General features: G+C 47.4%; 1 protein-coding gene across 1 annotated transcript in view; it reads right to left on the reverse strand.

The window, feature by feature from the left end:
- The window catches only part of LOC147884554 (uncharacterized), a 122980-nt gene extending 102540 nt beyond the window's left edge, over positions 1 to 20440 (reverse strand). The window contains exons 1-5 of the mRNA XM_087398007.1: positions 20353 to 20440; positions 18927 to 20166; positions 18657 to 18712; positions 17189 to 17320; positions 16836 to 16977 (exon numbers count right to left, since the gene is read on the reverse strand). Of these exons, the coding sequence (XP_087254133.1) occupies positions 16836 to 16977; positions 17189 to 17320; positions 18657 to 18712; positions 18927 to 20166; positions 20353 to 20384 (1602 nt within the window). The 5' untranslated portion in view covers positions 20385 to 20440. The remainder of the gene's footprint in view (positions 1 to 16835; positions 16978 to 17188; positions 17321 to 18656; positions 18713 to 18926; positions 20167 to 20352) is intronic.
- Between the last annotated feature and the right edge of the window lie 2147 nt (positions 20441 to 22587).

Below are 22587 nucleotides of genomic sequence, written 5' to 3' on the forward strand. Positions count from 1 at the left end.
TCAACTGGTACGCAAGCGAACGCATCAGTAGTACGTCAACAAGTCTCACCAACACAACAGGTTAGCGCCAGCAAATCCACAATCATCTCCATAATTAGCTCAATCAGTTACCTCCTATGATCACTCCAATCCCACACATCACACCAACCTGACAGACCTAACTGCCAAGTCACTAGACTCACCTACTGAGGTGCTCACAAAACTTTACACACTATCCTACAATCAATAATGTCTAGACCATATGCTATGCCCAAAATATCAATTTGTTCTAACACCCCCCACAAATTGATGACCTCATCCCTCGGCAATAGTACATGTGATGCTCCATGGCTTGCCCACCATCATGTGGCAACACATATGGCGGCCACCTGTGACTCACTCCGAGGATTCTTGGTTTACCATGGGTGGTGTCTCTAGAACTACCAAGTACATGGACAACAAGCACACTCAACTGACTTAAAAAGGAAAAACATATCATTTTAGGATGGACTATCCATGGCAGAGCACCTTATTGACTCCAAACACACAATCCTAATCTAAGAGTTTAGGACCAATGCCCTCCTGGATGAAAGTCTCCTCAGTCGATTCCTCATTGGTAGAGGTATTTGCAGCATCTTGGTCTGGTTCTTTCTTCCTGGTCTTCATAGTTTCCGAGAGCGCAAGCATATCATTGTTGGTACAGCTCCTTTGTTTTACTGCTCCTTTCTTAGCGAAGTATCCTACCAAAAGAGTAGCCTCCAGCAAGTTGACTTCAACTTTATGATCACATGCATCCCATATGCCTTCAAATAAATCAAATATGAAGAGGGTCTTACCACTTGTCAGTGGAACAAGGGCAATGTCTACTCTTGTACATCGAAGCTCATATGACTCGTAAGTCGGTAGTGTCTTCTTGATGACCTTGTACTTGGGCCTCCTTGTCTTCTCTCCCTTGGGATTTTCCTCCATAGTTTTCTTGGCTGAAACCACACTTGTGCACCCTTGAGAAGTAGGCATTATGCCAAGTCAAACATGAAGTCAACTATGGTCAAACTCTTTCCGCAAGCATAGAGTTCCAAAATAAATAAAATGCAAGGTATAAACTCAATACATTTCTGGAAATCAGAGTTCAGGGAACTAAAACAGATAGAGAAGAAAACTGTTTTTTTTTTTTCATATAAAGTACTTCATTAAGTATGAATAAAAACCGCAGAGCAAGCTCAAGTGCGGGAGTATATCATGTCAAGCATGAGAAAAAACAGCTCAGAATGAGCAAACAAAAATCCCAAGTGGCAGCTGAAAATGCCACCTCATCCCTGAAGGAGAGTCAGAGAAGAAAGGAGAAACCTTCCAGACTCTGAGAAAAGCAACCCCTCCTAGCAATAGCAGTCCTGTAGGTTCACCCAAATGGCCATCAAAGGTGTACAGTATCTGCCCAAATACTGGCCATAGTCTAAGAAGGGTGAACCTGGGAGTCCTCCAAAGCCTCTGTACATCTGGCTCTCCAAATATGCCATGCTATAATACTAGCCAGACTCTCCCAAGATGTGTCTACAAAAGCGTGGGGAGCTCTAAATGGAGTAAACGGAACATCCCGGAGGGAGCATGACTCCACAAGGTGTCGTCGAACAAACTTGTTGTGTCCGTGTCATGTCTATCGAAGAAAGCCTGTGGACCAGTGAGTGACAACCAAGCAACTGATCCCCAGGTAAGGAAGAAGGGTGCTCTATGAAAAATGCAAAGTATCCTAGCAACACCCTTCCAAATCGTCCTCGCCTGAGTGCACTCCCAAAGGCAGTGCTGCACTTACTCCACCGCTGAGTGGCATCGAGGACATGTAGGGTCAGCCCCGAACCTGGATCTCCACAGGTTCACTGCAATCCCTCCATGAATAGTGAGCCAGATGAATAACGTGATTTTCCTATTCTTGAGGGATTTCCAAAGTCTCCTCCAAAAGTTTTTCTGCATCTATGCAGAAATCTGAAAAGTATCCCAATGAGGAGCTATAGAAGGCCTCCAACCTCTACAACTGAGCTGGAATCTCCTGACATTTCGGACCATGTAACGAAAGAAGGGGATGCTCTTCTCTCGGTGCCCTTCATTTATCCACTCCCATTCCCCTGGATACCACTACAAGGATCTAATAGGGGAACCTCCATACAACCAAAGCCTTCAAGATCCAAGAGCCACAAGAACGGGGTCTGGATCAAGATACCACTGTGAGTCTCTACCCATCTCCATGTATCCTACAATCCTGACAGGGTGAAAGGGAGCCTCCAAGAGAATGTCCTCTGAAGATCTGTGGAGTCTGCCTCCTACATGAACCTGAAAGACAAGGGTATCCTCATGTGCATCCCGCAAGGCTATAACCTGCAAAGGGATACATGTCCTCGTAAAAGCCCCCAACCAGGTGGACTCCGAGATAGGCAAATGGTCTATATCCATCCACTCCACTTGTATGGCTGCATCTTGGCTGCACTTCCTCTGAGGTGACTAACTAAACAAACTCTCTGATCCTTTGGAAGCATCCTGAAAGCTTTCCAAGCACCCACCGTGGATGCAGGGCCCAACTTCCATCTAGACCACTGCATGTAGTGTGACACGCCCAGTGATCTGCCATGCTCATCTAATATGCAATCATTCCACATGACAGGCTGCCTGTCAATTCCTTCACGAGAGGAGGGTGGAACTCTCCGAAGAGTACTTCTGAAGCTGTCCCAAGCTTTCAGAATGGCAGCCATGAGAGGGGAGGTAGGAGATCTGAGATGGGCTGATGTAAAGATCCATCTAGGGCTGTCCATCCAATCTCCTCTCTGAGAAGGTGTGCATGTCTCTATACTGCATAAGAAAAAATCCTTCCATGGCTCCTGACCAGGCATCAAACCTCTAACCACCATCTTGCAAAGCACAAGGCTCTACACTGCAAGTCTGGATCAATAATATTGAGACCCCCTTCCTCAGTGGGTAGAATAAGAGTCTCCCAAGCCACCCTGGCTATCACATCTGAAGTGCCGTCTAATCCACTCCACAAAAAATTCCTGACAGGTCACTTGAGCTGAGTGACACTGCTTGTAGATCGGCACCAACAAGAGCAAACAAACTAGGCTGTAGCCAACAGTACCTAGTTTACAACCACCACTCTGGATGCAAGGTCAAGTCTGGCCGAACTCCAAAATAGGAGTTTCCTCCTTATGCTCTCCAACACGGGAGCGAACTGTTGTGCTAGAGAAATGCCCACCCCAACCTGGCATCCAAGATACCTAACGGAGACACCCCTCTGAATCCAAGTAAAGCCAATATCAGCACCCCAATCTGGAGTGTCCTCATCACTAATCCAGAAACCATTGGATTTGTTCTAGTTAATGTGAGCCCCTACTGCAATGCAAAACAAATCCAAGGCTGCCCTGAAAGAGGTGAGTGTTTGTGGAGTGGCATCCAAAAAAATGTCCGTGTCATCTGCCTGCTCACTGTCGAGCAACTCCTCTTCCTGTCTCAACGGAAGTCTCAGCCCAAAAATATCAGCTTGAGCTCTAATATAGAGGCTCATAGCTTCAGCCACAAATAAGAATAGAAAGGAGGCTAGAGGGCATCCCTGGCGGACTGAAGTGAAAATCTGAAACCTGTCTCCCCTGACTCCACCAATGAGTACCTGGACCTGTAAGTCTCAATGGAAGTCTCAGCCCAAAAATATCAGCTTGAGCTCTAATATAGAGGCTCATAGCTTCAGCCACAAATAAGAATAGAAAGGAGGCTAGAGGGCATCCCTGGCGGACTGAAGTGGAAATCTGAAACCTGTCTCCCCTGACTCCACCAATGAATACCTGGCTATGGGCTGACCTGTAACTCTCAACGGAAGTCTCAGCCCAAAAATATCAGCTTGAGCTCTAATATAGAGGCTCATAACTTCAGCCACAAATAAGAATAGAAAGGAGGGTAGAGGGCATCCCTTGCAGACTGAAGTGGAAATCTGAAACCTGTCTCCCCTGACTCCACCAATGAGTACCTGGCTATGGGCTGACCTGTAAAGAGCAGAAACCCCTCTAATCCACAAATCTGAAAATCCAAAGTGAAGAAAGGTTCCCTCTAGAAAACCCCAATCTACCCTGTCATATGCTTTTTTGAAGTCCAAGAGTAGAATTGCCAATCTATGACCCTCATGCATAGCCCACTCAGAAGCCTCCCAAAATGAGAATATGTTATCAAAAATGCTTATGCCATGGACAAAGCCTGTCTGTGTGTCATGTATAAGATCTGGCAGGATGGACTGGAATCGCAGGCTGATGGACTGGAATCGCAGGCTGATGGCTTTCGCCAAGATCTTATACAAAGTGCCCATTAAGGTGATAGGTCTCCACTGAGACACTAAATTTCTACAACCTCCTTTTGGGATAAGATGAATGAGACCCTCTGAGAGTGAGTCCGGCATCTCACCCGAGTCCCAAACGCCCTGCAGGGCTGAGGTGATGTAATCCCCAATTTGATCCCAAAAAATAAAAAAAAAAGAGGATGTAAGTCCATCTGACCTTGGACAACTGCCCTTATGAAGGGCAGTGAGAGCAGTCCTGAACTCTATGTTGGTGAAGCGTGCATCAAGTGAGGCTCTCATACCTCGATCCACCAACATAGGAATATGCTGCCAAACAACCTGTCTAGCATCATCTCTAGCCTGTGAATCAGGATCTGCACTCAGAAGGGAGGCATAGTAATCTGAAGCAATCTGCATAACGGCATCTGGATGTGTCTGAAGTACCCCGTCTGAGTCAACAAGCTGCGAAACACTCTCTCTACTATGTCTAGGGCCAACAGTAGAGAAGAACTGCTTGTTGACTCTACCTCGATCTGTGTCCAGAAAGACTCTCTGGCGTGAAAGGCATACTCTGCTCTCTAATCTAAAAGTGTCTGCTGATGAGTGCTTGCTGCAGCAAGGCGCTCCTGAATCCAAGCATCTATAGGCCATTTCTATTCTTCTCTCTAGAGAGCTGCCAGTAGCTGTTGGCGAATGGCAACCTCTCGCCTGCGAATCTCCTCTCTCCTAATACCACCAACAGAATGATAAAAGCTGCTAATGTCAGTGAGGGCTGCAGCCACATCTGACGGGAACGACTGTCCACCCTGCAGGTGAGAAACCCAAATCTGTAGCACTACCTCTGTGAGGCCCTCCTCTGCATAGAAGGCATCTGGAATCCTAATACTGACAGAGCGGCCTCTCGCCCGAGGCTCTAAAACCACCAAAACAACCAGAAAATGATCCGAAGTGGACACCCCAGTGCTGATGCATACTGTCCCACCTCTGTTCAGTGCCCAATCATCCACATAAAATAAAATCTGTCAATCCGTGCGTGGATAGGCATCCGTACTCTCCTGTTCGACCAAGAAAACAGAAGAGACCGTGGCTGAGTGTGAAAAGCATCATCATACCAAACATCTCTGCCACTAAATTGAAAAAGGAAGGCATCCCATGCTGCTCTCTCAAGGGAGTGAATGCCACCTTCCCTACCCCCTCTTTTGTCTGAAGGCATCTCAACCATGTTGAAATCGCCCCCCCCCAATAATCCAAGAGTCTGCAATATGGGACCAAGAGAGCAACTCCTTCCAAAGGAGGACACAATCCCCTCTCAAGTTAGGTGCATAAAGGTTAAGAAAGCCAACCTTACACCCACCAATCAGCAAAATAACCCATTGTGCTCTAGAGGGGACTATGACTCCGTGTCCAATGACCAAGGGGAGCATCGAAGAAGAAATAGAAATGCAAATGCCTCCCCTGGTGCCCAAGGCAAGTGACCAAAAAGTATGGCCAGAAAGAAGCTTACCTGACTTGGCACAATCTCTACCATCCAGCTTATGCTCTTGGAGAATAAGGATATCAATGAGGCCATCTGAAACACCTGGATGGAGTTGGTTACGAATTAGCTCCCTACGGCGGCGATGAAGTATACCACCGAGGCCCTGAACGTTCCAACTCACGATCCTCATCGACGGAAGGAGGAGGCCGGGTGATAGGCCCTACCTGACCTGGTGGTGGAGAAAATCCTCTCCTGTGAAAGAGTCCTCCTGTCAAGCGAAGGGAAATCAACTGGTGAAAGAAACCCCACTCCAGCAGAGGGGGAAGCCCTATCCAACGGAATCCCAATAACCGGCTCCCCCAAGGTAGAGGGTACAAACTCCTCTGTCTCAAAATCTGCCAATACCCTTTCCAAAGACGAGCTTCAGCAGCTCAAGATAGATTCAGAGCATGAGTAGGCCACCTCACTCTTTGCTCACATCCACGGTTCCCACCCTTCCAGGCTACAAGATAGGGATTGGATGCTTTCAGCTTTACCTGGCGACCTCGCAAGGAACCTCACCGATGTTCGTCTGCTTGGACGAGGGTTCTTCTAGGTGGTCTTTGATTCTCTAGAGTCAGCAGGTTCAATACTTAGGGCTAGTCCTTTGGCATTGAGCTCCAGGAGGATCTTTTTGACACCCTTCAGTTTGGGTTTCGATTCGGTAGAGGAAGATCGCAGGGTTACCTCACTTTTCTTCAGATTCCCCGGCCTTCCTCAGGTTTACCATCGACTCTTACCGTCCATAGGAGCCACTTTTGGGTTGGTCACAGAGATCCTCCCCTCCCTGGCATGCCCTCTTTAGCAGCAGAGGCTGTCTGATTGGATGGGGTGCCACGAGTTAGGGTCATCGTCTCTGACCCTGATATTACAAATGATCACATTATGCTTCAGCGACCAGATGGTTCCTTTTTTCGACAGAGAGTCGAGTTTGGTGGGAGACAGGATCAGTGTAGGATTTTCAGGACCCTTGGGCACTTTGCCAGAGATTGCCCAAGGAAGAAGAAAAGGCTCAAATGGTTTATTCTGGCTTCTCGTCCTACTTCTACACGCGCTACCAAAGCCCCCCCTTCTCGCCCAAGACCTTCGGGACCAGCCCCTAGACCTGGACCCTCTTCTTCAACGTGCACAGAACGATCAGCACGTCCTGCTCAAGTCGTTCCCTGTTGGGTGCCTGTGAGGGTTGCTGACACTCCGCCACCTCTACGAGGCACCTTGGGCCATTCTAAGTTACAGGCAGGAGATATTCCTGTAATTGTTTTAGGCGTAGATGTGGTTGCCATAGTCCCTCCACTTGCTCATCAGGAGAGGCAACCCATTTCTTCAGGGCCTATCATTGATGTTCCTGATCAGCCTCTCAGTCTCCATGAGCAGCCCCCTCCCTCTGTTAGTCACACTTCACCTCTTGATAGAGGTAAGGGGGTTATTTCGCCTACTCCCTTGAGTGTAGGGATTCTTTGCACTCCTATGCCAGTTCCCTCTTACAGGAACTCCTTTGCAATACTGGTAGTTCTTGCGGCCGGTGGAAGCGGTCGAGATTGGCTGAATGGGAACCCATTCGTCAATCAAGGTGGAATGGCCGATGCAAACACGAAGATGCTTTGTCCGTCCGAAAACCTATTGCTCGGAAGAGAGATTCTCTCTCTTTTCCTAGAGGGGGGGGGAGGGTGGCAGGGGGGGGGGGGGGGGTGCAGGCAAGGGAGGGGCAGGGTAGGGAAGGAGGGGCGGGGGAGGGAAGGATGGAGGTGCTGAGGCAGGGGGAGGAGCTGAGAAAGGGGCAGAGGAAGGGGCGGGGGAGGGGAAGGGAGGTGGGGTAGGGGGAGCGGGGGGTAGGAGGAGCGGGGGGTAAGGAAGGAGGGGTAACGGGGGGGGGTAGGGAGAGGTGGGGATAGGGAGGGAGGGGCGGGTAGGGGGAGTGGGGAAGGGGGAGCAGGGGGTAAGGAGGGGAGGGGCAGCGGGGGGATAGGGAGAGGCAGGGAAAGGCAGCGGGGGTAGGGAGGGAGAGGCAGCGGGGGGTAGGCAGGGAGGATAGGGGAGGGAGGGAGGGAGGGAGAGGAGCAAGGAGAGGGCAGCGGGAGAGGGAGGGAAGGGAGCGGGAGAGGGCAGCAGGAGAGGGAGGGAGGGAAGCGGCGGGAGAGGGCAGCGGGGGAAGGGAGCAGCAGCTCGGGAGGAGGGGCTGGCAGGGAGAGGAGGAGGGAGGGGAAAGGAAGGGAGGGGAGGGAGGGGAAAGGGGTGCAGGACGGAGGGGCAGCAGGGAGCAGCTCGGACGGGGAGCTCAGCAGCCGTTTATCTCTGACCTGTTGACTGATATTGAAGAAAAATTTCGAGGAGAACTTTTGGATGGTCAATTGCAAGAAATAGTCAAACTTTGACCATCACCCCCAAATTGAAGAAACAGGAACTATAGTCCTAAATTGGAGAGCTTCGGTGCATCAATCAGAGGGCTTTCAGGTGGAAATGAAAGCTCTCGTAGTCGCCCATTACCAGCAGGAAGTATTTGCAAAGAATCGTGCCATGACGCCCAGCATTGCACTGGCAAAATCGTGAAGAAAAATGACTTCTGTGGACCAATGTCGATCAAAAATCACGAGCAGGAAGCTTGAGGCATTGCTAAACCTCAGCTAAGAGCTTGGAACCCAATTGCAACAGCAGCTCCAGAATTTCCTGAATTTTTGCTCAGCACATGTCATGTCGGCACTTCAAATCCGCAAAAAATTTCATCGATCCCTCCGGTGGGAAGGTGCGCCCTGAGGAGAGGATTAATGGGCTTGAAGCATTCTAGAATCAATGGTTGTATGCGATGAATTCGTCCTCACAAACTCGGGGTAGAAGAGTAGAAGAAGAGGAAGCTCACGTTTGGTTTGGGGAAGAAGGTGGACACGCGGCAGAAGCTAGGTAGGCGTGGCTAGAAGTGGTTCAAGGCTCTGATACCACATGTTGGAACAGTGTAGATAATGAGGCAAATGTTGAGGCACACTGAACAACACTTTATTCATGAGTGGTTACATATATAGGCAACTGCCTCCATGTTGGTAGATCTCAGATCCACAATCATCTCCATGATTAGCTCAATCAGTTACCTCCTATGATCACTTCACACCAACCTGACAGACCTGACTGCCAAGTCACTAGACTTACCTACTGAGGTGCTCACAAAACTTCACACACTGTCCTACAATCAATAATGTCTAGACCATATGCTATGCCCAAAATAGCAATTTGTTCTAGTAGTCACCGGCACCACCTCTTGCCGGAAAGAGGGCCAGTGGTCACTTGCAATAGGTAGGAGCGGAGAAGTCTACATTTCAGTCTCACAGGAAGTGGCAGCGGATGTCCTGAGCTGATCACATGCAGGGCAGTTTGGACGGGCATTCGCTCCGGTGACTCCAAGATAGGCATCTTGAATGTTTACACTCTGGCTTGTAGGCAACAGTGTTCTTCCTTTTGGAGGCAACTGACGGAGAGCCTTCCAGATGTAGACTCATGGATTGTTGGAGGTGACTTCAACAATCTCGAGTTCGAGCACGACAAGCAAAACGGAGCCTCCTCGGAGATGCCAGCAGTAGAGAGGATCACTTGGGAGCAGTTCATTAAGCAAGGACCCCTGGTGAGAGGCGAAGTTCTCCAAGCTTCTAGGCATCCTCACTTTATCCTTGGGTCAGCGATGGCATGATGGACTCTTAGAGAGGCTAGACAAGTTTTACATAGGGACTGGGCAATGCACAAGGAAGAAGCCACTAGCATTCTGGCTGGCACCACGATGTCAAACCATTCCCCCACTGTTTTGCAACTAGAGCTGCTCGGCGAGGGCTTTCCAGAGGGGAATCCGCATCCCTAATTCTCTGTTACAAGAGCAACAGCTACAAGGCACAATGGCAGAGATCTAGAGTTAACCGGTTTATGGCCCAGATGGAGAGTGGGCAATAGAGGCGATCTAGAGGAGCAATGAGGAGTTCTTGTCACAGGCGTTGCCATCTCCTCCAAGCAAGCGAGAAAGAAAGAAAGAAAGAAAGTCTATTAACATCCACTAGAGACCAAAAGGTCTATGGGACAGCAAGAAACCCTCTAGTACATCAGCTTTAGGGAGGGCACATGGCAGCTCCCAAGGAGTGCAAAAGCAATCCCAATTTATTTAAAGTACCTACATAATAGTATGAAAGAGTAATCAGCCATACATCAGTTTAATACTGAAAGTTTTTTGGTTTGAGTTAAACTCTTTGATTAGAGCTATTCCTTCACGGTAAACTGCCCATTTTCCATCCTTTCTGGCAGCTCTGACTTTAGCTAATTCAGTTGCCTTATTCTTGACCTGAGCTTGTGTGAGCTATCCATACTTTGGTACCCTTCAGCTTGTAAGATTGTCAAAGAAGCTTGATCTGCATATCTTTTGACTTCATTGTAAGGATTGCATGACCTTTAGAGTGGCCTAGAGTCGGGTCATCATCCTGCTCATCGTCATCCGTCCATTCAATGTTGGGCAAGCTTGCTTTGATCTTTGTCAATGTTTCACTATATGTGTCCTCCTCTTTGTACCAATCTTCTAGGAGTCCCCCTATTCTAATCTTCAGGCTTCAGCGCATTATCACATCTAGCATCGTGTTCTTTAATCTCTGCTTGAAAATCAAACTTTCTTGCTTTGGTGTCCACTTCCACAATCACTTCCTTCTTAGCAATTTGTACTTCCATATGAACAAGATCTTTGACTGTAGAGACTAGCTATGGGATAGGGGAGGAATCCTTACAAGATTTTACAGCCTCATCAATTATTGCTTGCTTACCAGACCCTTCTAAAATGTGAAGTCGAGTCTTTACTTCTGCTGCCCGTTCCAATCGTAGTCTCTCACTGCTTGCTGCAGATAAAAGTTTGATCTTGTTGCCCAAGGATGGGTCGTTTTGAGCCTTATTGTTGGTAATTGCGTGCATACGGAGAGGGTGTTGTGGCTACAACTATAGAGTACCGAGTCCTAATGGAGGTTGAAGGAGTTGAGGGGGACTTGGAGGAGAGGGTAGGCCAGTCCATAATTGGTTGTCTGTAGAACCCCTAGCTGAGCCTAACCCCCGGGTTGGGTTGGGGGTTTAGCCCAACTCAAGGTTAGGGTTAGTTTGTTGTTTGAGAAGACTAGGGGGGGTGTTTATTATTGACGACGAGGCTGGGGGGGGCTGGCGGCTACTAGTTGGGGGGTGGCAACGGTCGGCTACTAGCAGGCGGGACAGGAGCTGCAGAGCAAGGGATGCGAGTGGAGCAGAGGAGAGCCGACGGGGAAGAGCGGAAAAGCAGGCGGAGGGGCAGATGGGGTTGCAGGTGGAGGAGCAGATGGGGGGAGCGGAGGAGCAGATGGAGGGGAGCAGCGGATCAGACGGCAGAGGAGAGCTTTGAGACAAGACTTGGCCTCCATCAAGCATCTCAAAGAGCAAGACACAGTGGCTAGCGGACAGACACGAGTGCACACGGCTGGACCTCCAAGACACGGAGAACCGTCAGGCAAAGTTCTCCTATCATTCTTCTAGATCCTGTTGGATGCAACAGGCTGATAGGATGAGCAGGTAGTTCTTTCAGGCCACACGACCTAAATCAGTGGGAACATAATTGTAGAGATTGAGCAGCACACACGGTCACATGCATTCAGACCCCCAAGAGATTCTTCAGATGACCACGGAGTTCTACAAAATCTTGTTTCAGGCTGAGGAGGAGTCTCCCCTGGTGGTCATAGCTAAGAAGATTGTTTGGGGTCACATCTCGACAGTAGTGTCGTAGAGCGTAGACAGCTTGAGATGCCTTTCGTTGATGATGAGCTCTCCCAAGCTCTCAAGGCCCTTCCCTTGCAGAATTGCCCCGAAGAGGACTGACTTACGATAGTGGAGGCCGATCATCCTTTTGGACATATTCTACAAGATTCTAACCAAGCCCTTCAGCCTACGATTGCGGCCCCATCTTGTAGACATCACCCATGACACACAGATATGTCTTGTCTAAGAACATAGTATCTGGACAACATCTTCACCTTTTGGGAGGCTCTAGACTAGGCCCAGGAGGAGTCATAGCCTCTTGCTATCCTTATCTTACATTTTGAGAAGGCATATGACAAGGTGGAATGGTCTTCCTTGGAGGGCACTATGCATCGATTAGGTCTTTCAGACAAGTGGATTAGAGGGGTCTCGGTCTTATACGTAGGTAGCTCTAGTCAGGTGCTTATTGGTGGCCATACAAGCGAGGCTTCTCTCTCCCGTTCAGTTCAATAGTGCTGCCCCCTCGCCCCCTTCCTCTTTCTTTTTGTAGCAGAAGCGTTGGGCTATTTCTTGCGCTCTCAGGCCAGGGGCCTTACAAGGATGAGGCTCCCAATTCGGCAAAAGGAACTGCCGGGACTCTGAGTTTGTAGACGACACAACACTTTACATGGAGGGTTCCGCAGCCTTGAGGGTGTCAAGAAGGCTCTAGCCACTTACTGTGCAGCATCTGGAGCCAAGAACAACTGGGCCCAATCAGTTGGTTTCCTTACAGCAATTGAGGGGGTCCACGAGGTCCGAGATTGAAGGGCTTCCCTAGGTTTATGATGAATATCGCGGGGCAGACTGTGAGAGATCTTGGATGCCCAATGGACGTAGACATTATAGCGGAGTAACAAATTGCTCCGGTTTTAAAAAAGTGTGCGACGCAAGCTTCTATATTGCAGCTCAGCCAAACTCTCACTAGCAAGCAGGGCCCTGGTGGCAAACTAGGTACTCCTTGGCACAACCTAGTACATAGCCTCTTCTTGGTGCCTTCATAGGGGTTGCATGGGACAGCTTGTTAGAAATGGACCAATAGAGGGTACACACAGCGGAAGACTGGTAGAATAGCCCAGGAGCTCACATGGTGTGGGGTGTGGAATCACAAACTTCTTAAACTTATGTGCATCGGATAGATGTGCAGACTCATCAATAAACAATGAACCAGCCAGATATAGAAGACACCAAAATAATATATTTCCGCCCAAAGCTATGGACACAATACAAAAGAGAGAGATCCAGAGTCCCACCAATGGTGTGGTTCTCTGATCTTACCACAAGGTCCTTCTCCCATCTGTCGGTTATCTCTAGACTCGATCCCGCGTGCTCCACCTCGAGCATCTGTAGACTAAAGATCCTCTCCACCTTGTCGTCTAGAAACCCCCCTAGCTGGGCTGCCACTCAAGCTCAGTCTGCAGCTCCTTCAAGGTCACCTTCACCTCCAGTGGATAGGCCCAAGGCTTGCCTTCTTGCTGCTCCTGTCTGCTGTCAAAGGGCAGCTCCAGATGATGAATTATGAGGGCACAAGGCCCTCCCTTTTACAGGCCCAGAGGGCTGGCCAACCAACCGACTCAGTCAGGCCCACAATGGCCGACCTGCTGGTCGATCATTCTGCCTCCTCTAGCCTATAAAATGTGTCCCTTCTGGGGCTCAAAACAAGGGCCTTCTTGGCCCACAAAACTAGGGCATGAGCCCTCATTTCAAGGCAAGGGCCCAGCCCCTAGGTCTGCCCTATATAAGGCCTGGTTGGCTGGCTCCAAGCAGCCCAACCAGCCTCTCTCCTGGCCGACCCATGTGCTGGTCTGTCCCACCTCTGCTGCGCCCTTTCTTGGCTCCCTGATCTGCCCACACGTGTGTCCATACTGTTCCATACTACTGCTGATGTCATCCGTAAGCTCATAGCCTCTTCTCTTGGGTCCCTGCTGCTGTCCTTTGCTCCGCGTTCTGCTCCAGCAGATCAGCCAAGTACCCTCCTCTCTTCTTTTGGGCACATCCTGCCCTAGGTCTCCCTCCCCCACGCTCTCCTCATATGGGGGCTTACAGATGGGGAGGTGACCTTTCCAACACAGCTTAGGCGCTTGGTGCGCAACTTCCTTTGGGCAGGTGTGGATGGCACTTGGAACACCCAAGCTAGGGTGGCGTGGCAAACTGTGATGATGCTACAAGCCCAAGGGGACCTTGGCATCATCGACCCAGAGATGAGCCCTCCTGAGCAAGCTGGTGGTACAGGGTCTCACTCCAGGCAGCCCTAGAAGCTCTTGCTGTTGCAGCAAGGACTTCTCAAGTACACCCCGCACAAAAGGTCAGTTGGCAGCCATCCCATAGATGGATTTTCTCAATAGCTCCCCTCAAGGTAAAGCCCTTGATGAGAAGCCTATTCGGAGTCTAGAAGCGCCTATCTCTAGGACTTATTTGGGTCGGCCCCACGTGCCGCCACGAGAAGTTTGATCGGCATCAGCTACTCATGCGATATCCAAAGGTACGAGATCCGGAGGGATGCATGCTCGGTCAGTGGACACATATTGGCTTGGCACAGTGGGATAGCAGCCCTGCGCGGTCTTTCAAAACTTAGAGACAGCTCACTGTGGATGCGAATAATAGGAAGCAGGTACTCTTGTTGAGATTGACATCTCCAGGGCGCACACCAGCTCCCACGCGACAGGGCCAAAGTAGGGGGACAGAGGGGGTAGACCAGGCCGACCAGCCCCTGGCCGACCAGCTGGTCGGTCTAGGCCAACTAGACCGACCCTCTACCCTAGCCTTCCCTATATAAGGGCCCTCCCCCTCCTCATTTCACTCACCCACTCCAGCAGCTCCTCAGGGCTTCAGTTATTGCCTGCTCCTGGCCATCCTACCTGAGCCCCTTAGCTGCCCTGTTGGCTGCCCACGCTCCCTCTGCAGATCCCTCATTCTTTCACAGGCTCCTGCCTCCTCGCTCCAGGCTCCTCCAGTCTCCTTGTTCCCAGGCTCCTGCCTCTTCGCTCCAGGCTCCTCCAGCCTCCTCGTTCCCAGGCTCCTGCCTCCTCGCTCCAGGCTCCTCCAGCCTCCGTGCTCTCAGGCTCCAGCCTCCTTGTGCCCCTATCCTCTGCTCCAGTTCAGCCCCTTCTGCAGCTCCTGTTTCTCATCCTGTTCAGGACTCCTTGTATTACAGTTGCTGCCCTGGTTTATGGGCTGAGTTACAGCAGATCTGTTTGTGGCACATCTTGTTGTCTCTAGTGTTCTCTGTGTGATTCTGTGGCTTCAGTTTGCTTACATCTTCCGCTGCCACTTTTAACAACTCTCTCACTTGGGAGGAGCAGGCACCAGGCCAACCTTTTGACAGCAGAGCTAGAGAGAGGCCATTGGGATGAGCTAATTTCGGAGGAGCTTGCCTCGCAACAATTCACGATTGTGGGCCCCTGGACAAGGCCTGGACTATCCAGACTCGGTTCTTTCAGATCGAAAGGGAGCACGCTGGAGACTTTGGTTGTGGGAGGGTCGCCCTCTCGAGGACATTCACTGTGACCCAGGGGATTGTCTTGGCCTACTCAAGTAGGGCACTCAGACAAAGTGAAGGAGGAGCCCTTTTTCTCCTATACGACACCTATTGGCCGATGCCTACAGATGGAGGCAGCTGCCTGGACCCCCTCAAGGGAAGTAACATTGGGTTGAGCAGGAGGTTCCCAGAGAGGTTATCTCTCGCTTCTAGTCGCATCTCTGGACCAGCATGAGACCACGGAATATTTCCTATTGCTTCTAGATGGTAGCTCATGGAGGCCTGCCCATCGGCCCTTGGTTGGAGCAAATGCAGGTGGATGGCAGCTGCCACTACTATTCAGGCAGCGTGATAGAGACGATGCCCCACTGTCTCTAGGGATGCCCAGCAGCACAAAAGATTTGGTCACCAAACTTTGAGGATAGTGGCTAGCACACAGCAGATGCAGAGAGACTTCACTTGGGGGATGGTCACATGGCTCACAGAGGGGGGGCATGCATTCTGGATAGATCCCACCACTCTAGCCTTCCAAATTCTGGCCAGGATAGAGGCACATGAGGCAGTTCACTCTAAGCCGTGCTCGCCCTCTACCTCAGCCAGTATCACTGCCTGGAACATCTGGGTCACCCGCTGCAGTTCGGTGATGGGAGGCCAGCAGATCACCCCCGCGGCCATTCTCATTGCCATCTAGTAGGACCATCATCTACACCCTGCATGCCATTTGGGAGCGTGGGACTCCGGGTTCCTTTTCTCTGGAAAAAAGTAACAGAAGTGTGTGAATGTAGGCTCAAGCTAATATTCTGAACCAATATTGAGTCTAGGACGTATTCATATTGAGCTTTTAGGTGAAGCAAAGCTACGGGGTGGAGATCAGTAGGAGCGCTTGCCGCGGGTGGAGATCAGAAGGAGCACTTGCCGCACTCGGTACTTTCCCTACATTATAAGGATCAAGGAATTCAATGGTTATTTAGTCCTCCAGATTGGCTAATAGTGCCTGCTCTAGGGCTATCTCAAGCAATGAGCTGAAGCTTGTAAAGAAGACTACATGTAGCCCGTCCTATCCCTTGTGCATAGTGATAGGTTAACTTTTCCTAGGGAAAGAAAAAAGGTGCATACTCTAGCGGCATTCTGGAAGCTTGTTTTCTATATTTCTAGGAGGCTTTGTCACTAATGGGTAAACACTCATGACTATTGGATACAGCTCATCCCTATCACACATAATTTTGGGACCATGTTTGAGCTGTCTCAAGAGCAACTCAGGTTAGACAAGAGACCTTTTTGAGGACCAAGGGTCAAGAATTATAGGTCTCTAACAGTATATGAGGCATAATTCGATTCTGACACCTTTGATGTTCACTACTGACAGAAATGTCTTACTTTTGCAACTTGCTTACTATCTTGCTTTTGACTTGTATGCTTGAAACAAAGGTAGTCTCTCACCCTTTTAACCCGAACGCTTGAATCCTTCCTTACATGGAAATCAGACTTCATATGGTTAATGATATGATTCTATTAAAGTCCACGTGAGAAAATGCAGTATTAAAGCCCTGTATTAAACATACGGTAAGAAAATGCACATTAAGTGCAACATAAGTCATATAGAAATGCAAGAGTGGATCCCACATAAATAATATTAATAATAAATCATAAGCAAGACAATATACACCTGGGATAGGGGGCTACAAACAAAATTCGAGGAAAAGTAAAAAATGCTTCCATGGTATAATATAGACTAAAGACAATCCAGACACTTAACCTTCCTTAAGAAAATAGAAGGATGGGAAGCATTATACCGTGAGAGTGAAATAGCGTGCACTGGGTCCAAGGCGGATGTTCCGAAGAATGTGTTTGTTACTGTATTGATTGTCACTCAGGTCTAGCTTCTCCATTGTTTTTTTAAGAATTTGTTGTCTCCTCCATTTCTTCCTCTCTTTCCTTTCCATGTAGAATCCATTCAAAAGTATAGGAAATTACACTGTGAATCTGGCTAAATCATGCAGCATGTTAAGAAAATACAATAGTGAACTTGAAATCCAAGCGCAAGCTTTGACTGACAACTTGGAGACTCAAAAACTCAAGGTTTATAAAGCGCAACATATATACATGAGCCAAGCATAGATTGTATGAGCAAAAAGAGAAAATGTACCTCAAGTAGGACACAGCTGTCAGAATGCCGTTACTCCCTCCTGACAATAAACATTGGGAGGAACATGTCGGAGGGTCAAGAGTCTGTTCTAACTGCTGAAGCTTCATGTCCAGTTTTTGAACATTCTCTAGCCTGTATATTTCATCACTCCCACAATGTGAGATTTGATATATTGATGTGGTACACTTAGATTAAGTATAATAATTTTTAGTGTCTGAAAGAGACTACTCTAGAATATGCAAAGATGATTTTTCCATAAAATGTAAGAGAATTTTGAGGCAAAATTATCTGTGAAATATGATCTTTGCAAGAGTGTCCCAAGCAGAGCATGTCAAGAGCCTTATGGTGGAGTGCTGCGCCAAAAAGTCCCACACTTTACATACGATGCCTAGGACTCCAGACATCAAGCATACGAAACACTTCCAGGAAAACATTACAAGAAAATACAAAAGTTAAAAAAAAGGATCAGGATGCATAACATGAAAGGGTAGAAAAAAAGGTTATGGAAGGGATGCACAAGGGGAAATATGTGTATATATATTCCAACTCTCAACTGCAACAATCAGTGAGATCATAGCTCAGCTATTCTTTTTAAGTCTAAACAGCACCCTCTGTCATCTCATCTGTTCTCTCACACTCCTCCGCATATGTGTTTATTCAATCTCTGTAATCTCCCTTGTTTTGTGTCATCGTCCATCCCCCTGGCCGTCCATCCTCTGTCACTAAGACCAATTCAACAGTTGGCTTTTCTTGTTTCCAACTAGCCCCACACTTATTGCTGCAAATTGAATGCTTAAAGAGAGATGGAAGGAAAGCTTGCAATCATTGACTTCAAGAAGCCTTTCTATTACTTGGCCAAACTTCTTGTTTTACAAGCATCTCTGCACTGCACTCCATACACACGAGAGTACCTATGTTGCAAGAACGACCCTAACTCTTAGGACTCTAGACCCTAACTCCTATGACTCTAGACCCATATATACAAGACCCTAACTCCTAGGACTCTAGACAATTATATACAAGACTCAGGTCTGACATTCACGGTGGGGACTACCCACCACATTTACAATGGTTTGTCTTGCTCTTGTCAAGAGTAAGCGCCTTTACTTCATTTCAGTCCAAGCTGACAGACTTCGCCCCAAGGTATCCTTTGTGCCTTGCCTTCGACGGTGCCCTTGATCCAATTGATTGACTTTTTTGTCAATTGGTGTAATGATGTGTTCCTTGGTGTCTGTGCCAGTCGTGCGCCTCTGACTCCCTTCGTCAAATAGATTGGGCCAGCTGTGTCCCATTTTGGTCGTTGCCTTTCAAATAGCAATTCAACCAGAGCATACATTCATAGACAATAGCAGGTGCAGCATACATGTTTGCTTACTGTTATGTAGATGTTAGTAAATTGGCTTCCGGCCGGACCAAGAAGTACTTGATAAAGATGGATAAATGTCTACATTAATGGAAAGGGAATTACTCTGTTTTCAAGCTTTCTACATCAACCTTGGCGACAAAATCCAAATGGAAGGAGCCCTGATGACAAAAATAGACAAGTTGATCATCACAGTGAGTGTAGATTAATATCTTCAAGCTGTGAAACATCTTATCTCGCTTGCTGTGAAACATCTTATCTCGCTTCTTGATGTTGCTGAAAAATAATGAGACGAAATCATTTTAGTAACAGTCATCCTTGGGAATCACAGAAAGGTGTTATGATGCATTATTGAAACATTTTCACTTGTTATACCACTCCCAGGGTTTTGAGTCTGGAGTCACTTTTTTGCTTTATATCGTCTATAAACGATTCCCTCTCCATGTTAGTTCCGATTTTAGAGTCTCCAGTGGCTTTGATCTCTCTACCATCACAGTCACCGCTCCCGCATTGGCCTTCTTGTCCTATTGACAGGCATGCGGAGTTTCTGTGATCAGGAGTCTTACGAACAATTCCATTCATGCCATCCTTTGCAACCTCCCCAGGCGTTCGCGCTTTCTCTGTATATTGGTCAGGTGTCCCCCAATCTAACGAGACCTCTGTTTCTTTCTGCAACGGAGAAGAGGAAGGCGATTCTGATAAACTTGTCTCCGCTTGAATTGCCAATTGATTATTTCCAGACTCTTCCTCTTCGTATCCATCTCGGGCACTAATGCAAGACTCAGTGCTCTGCTTTTGAGCAGTATGACCACTTGAAGCCAGATGCTCTTCCTCTGGAATAGTATCCTCCTGTAACCCAATGAAAACTTCTCCAATACTAGCCGTGCTTTCGGTTTTCCATACGTCGGAAGAAATGGCAGAAATGTCCCATGCAGTGTCAGTTTCGGGGAGCTCGGGAATGATACCGTCTAACAACGTTTCCTGATTGTGTATCTCGGTTGTCACATTTTGTCCTTCGCTTTCTTCCGATGATTCGTCCGATTTTGCATCTGCAAGTATGGAATCATCAAATTCAGTGCAACGAGGGGTTTCCAGTTCATCTGTGGTGTTCGCATAACTGCTTCCGACCGTGGCTAAGTGACTTTTGATCGGCGATTCCGTTGCTTCTATCTGGTTGACCGAGTCTTCATCATCATGCTCATTAGAATGGAAATCCTCTTGAACAGCTAAAACTGGCTCATCGTTTGAATGTGTAGTCCGTCGTGGGAGCCTGTGCCGAAACATCTGTGGACCGGCAGTTCTAGTCTTCCCGGAGCGCGGTTTTGCAACGACGGCCTCACCTGTTACTTCCAGCATAGTAAAGACGTCACCTTCGGGATCGCATTGTCGAGTCTGGCTCCCCGTCAATCCACATTCACCCGATTTCGGATCGAAACATGGAACAGGAAGCGCGGAAATGTGTGCAGCAGAATCTGGAAAACATAGGACAGGTTCGGTAGAAGCCATTTCTGTATCCTCAAACTTCGAACATTCTGCAGAAATCTGTGATGAAAGAATCGGCTGGGAACAGTCGGAATTGGCAGCAATGCATAGCTTGGAGTTAAGGAGTCGCAATCTGAAAAGAAAACGTTGATTAATGAGTGCAATGGAGCTCGCTGTCTATCTGTGTGCTATCAAGAAGCACGATATCAAAGAGCACGATGGATCCTGCATCGTCAAGCTGCAATTCATGCAATGGATTGGAGCTTCGTCTAACAACGATGGATGCATCTGTAAAACAAAGCAATCGATTCCAAAGTACCTCTCTCTCTGGTTGACAAGATTGGCATTCATGTTGTTTGTTGGCGCAATCCAAAAGAACAGAGAAACAGCTCGTCCGTTACTGTGTTCTCATTCTTGTGTAGACTAAATAAAGCGCGCACGGGTCTTTTTTAAAATTTATGCATAACACATGGGTTAAACGGCTTACTAAACTTTTCGGCCTCAAAGAGAAAAATGGATCATTCCTTTTATTTGAAAATTTGTGAATTTCTCATTGGTATGGCGCGCGCATATCTTCTCACGAATTCTGTTCAACGTTTGCAAAGATTCTTGTGAGGTTTCACCTTCTGGAAGATTCTGCTCGTTTTCTACGGTTTCGTCGGTCTTCCAGTATTCTATGGTTTTATATCTCGAGTGCACAGCATTCCTTGCTTCATCTCTGATGTGCCCAGGATTCCCTACAAAGGACCTCTGATAGGTGTGTGTTTCAAATTTGATGCACTTTCCACATTCATATAAAACAGTCTTTCAAGTATTTGCACCATGCAACAGACACGAAATGATCAATGGCTTATGTGTTACTTGTAATTGAGATCTACCTTTCAAGCCCAGGTTCATGCAATGTGATTGCGTACAGAAATGGGACAGAAATGAGAGGATGATCAGTTGATGTCTTTTGCAAAGTTAGGAGTCGGGAGGGCAAGCTTTCCCATGCTTGGAGCATTGTGCTAACGAAAAGGCCAAATAGGGCTTAATCTGTGGAGGAAAAAGTTAATCAACATGAATTCAAGCCTTAATTTGATCCATCATTTTGGTTGGGCGTCTTGCAGAATGTTTTGCACTAGCACATTGTGGATACCCAATTGTTCCAGCTATGTGTTAGGTCCTCGATTTGGGGTGCGTCATTTGTACGAGCAGAAACCTATGAGCAGCTTTATTCGAGCGTGTTTTTCAAGAGACGGTATTTCTTTAGGAAACATGGTTTTTACACTTTTATTTTCACAAGAACTAGATCGCTTTATCATATATATATACAAAATAGTCACTCATTCAGTTTCACATAACATAAATTTTCTTGTTCATAGACATCCTTTGTACCCATTTTATTATGTAAAAAGAGTGTTAAAAAATAATTTCTTTAAGAAACATCCCTCACAATCACTCTCAATGTAATAACGTTATACATATATAATTACTTATTAAACACATATATGTCAATATGACAAGAGATTTCTAGTGTTTTTAAAGCGTAAATAACAAGACATTTATGGATATGTTCTAAAGAAGTTAAAAGTACTATAAATAAGTATTAACCGTTGGGCTTATGTATCTACTCTCATAAAATATATGCAAGATTTAAGGTAGTATATGCAAGATTTTGTAAAATATAACCCCCTACGTGTGCTCAAATGGAATTTTCCGATCAATTTCAGTGGCTAAATGACTATTTGGACATTGGATGTGAAAGTTATGTCACTTTTAAAGTGTTGTCTAAGGTAGTATCGCCAGCGAAACTACCTTGGAAGACCTACTTTAAAGAGGTTTCACTAGGGCGAAACTACCTTTGATAGCTTGCTTCAATGAGGTTTCTTTGGAGAAGCCCTTTCATGAAGGCAGGTCGAGAGAGGGTTTTCAATGTCACCCCCCTATTAAGTAAAAGTCGTAAGAAGGATTGTAAGGGAATTTTCATAGAGAAATATGCTCTACATGTGGGTTTCTTCAAAAGCCATCCCATTATGTTATTCATCATCCTCGAAGATTTGTGTATGACATAGGCATTCCTATAATACTTTGCATATTTCTAAGTGAAACTATGTTTTCTTCCGATCCATTTTTGCCATACTTTTACATATTTGGAAGATTCTTTTTTCCCTTTGCTCGGACACTCGGAAGATTTTGCTCAAAAAATGGTCGTCCCCTTCGATTTGTTGCTGACAGATTAAGAAGATTCCAATGTATGGCAAGAAATTTGGAAGAAGATTGCAAGGAAATTGAAGTAATGTTTGGCAAGAAATCTTTTGTTTGAGCACATCCTCGTCTAAAACAAAATATGGAGAGTGCACACTATGCAATTCCTTATTGGTGGCTGCTGGTGCAGGGCAAAAGCAACTGATTCGATCATGCTTCTTTATAAAGCAGGGAACGGTGCCGCTTCTATCTCAGCTAGCAAAGGAAGAAGGTGCTGGAGCGAAACACATGGTGGAGGAAGGCACACTATTTTGAAGCAACAATCGAAGGCAAAGGTGGGTGTGCAGGGTTGCCACACAAGGCAATA

The sequence above is a fragment of the Dipteris shenzhenensis genome, chromosome 26 (genome assembly GCF_047967505.1).
Source record: "Dipteris shenzhenensis isolate YYH24624 ecotype China chromosome 26, Dip_SZ_1.0, whole genome shotgun sequence".
In the NCBI taxonomy this organism is placed as follows: Eukaryota; Viridiplantae; Streptophyta; class Polypodiopsida; order Gleicheniales; family Dipteridaceae; genus Dipteris; species Dipteris shenzhenensis.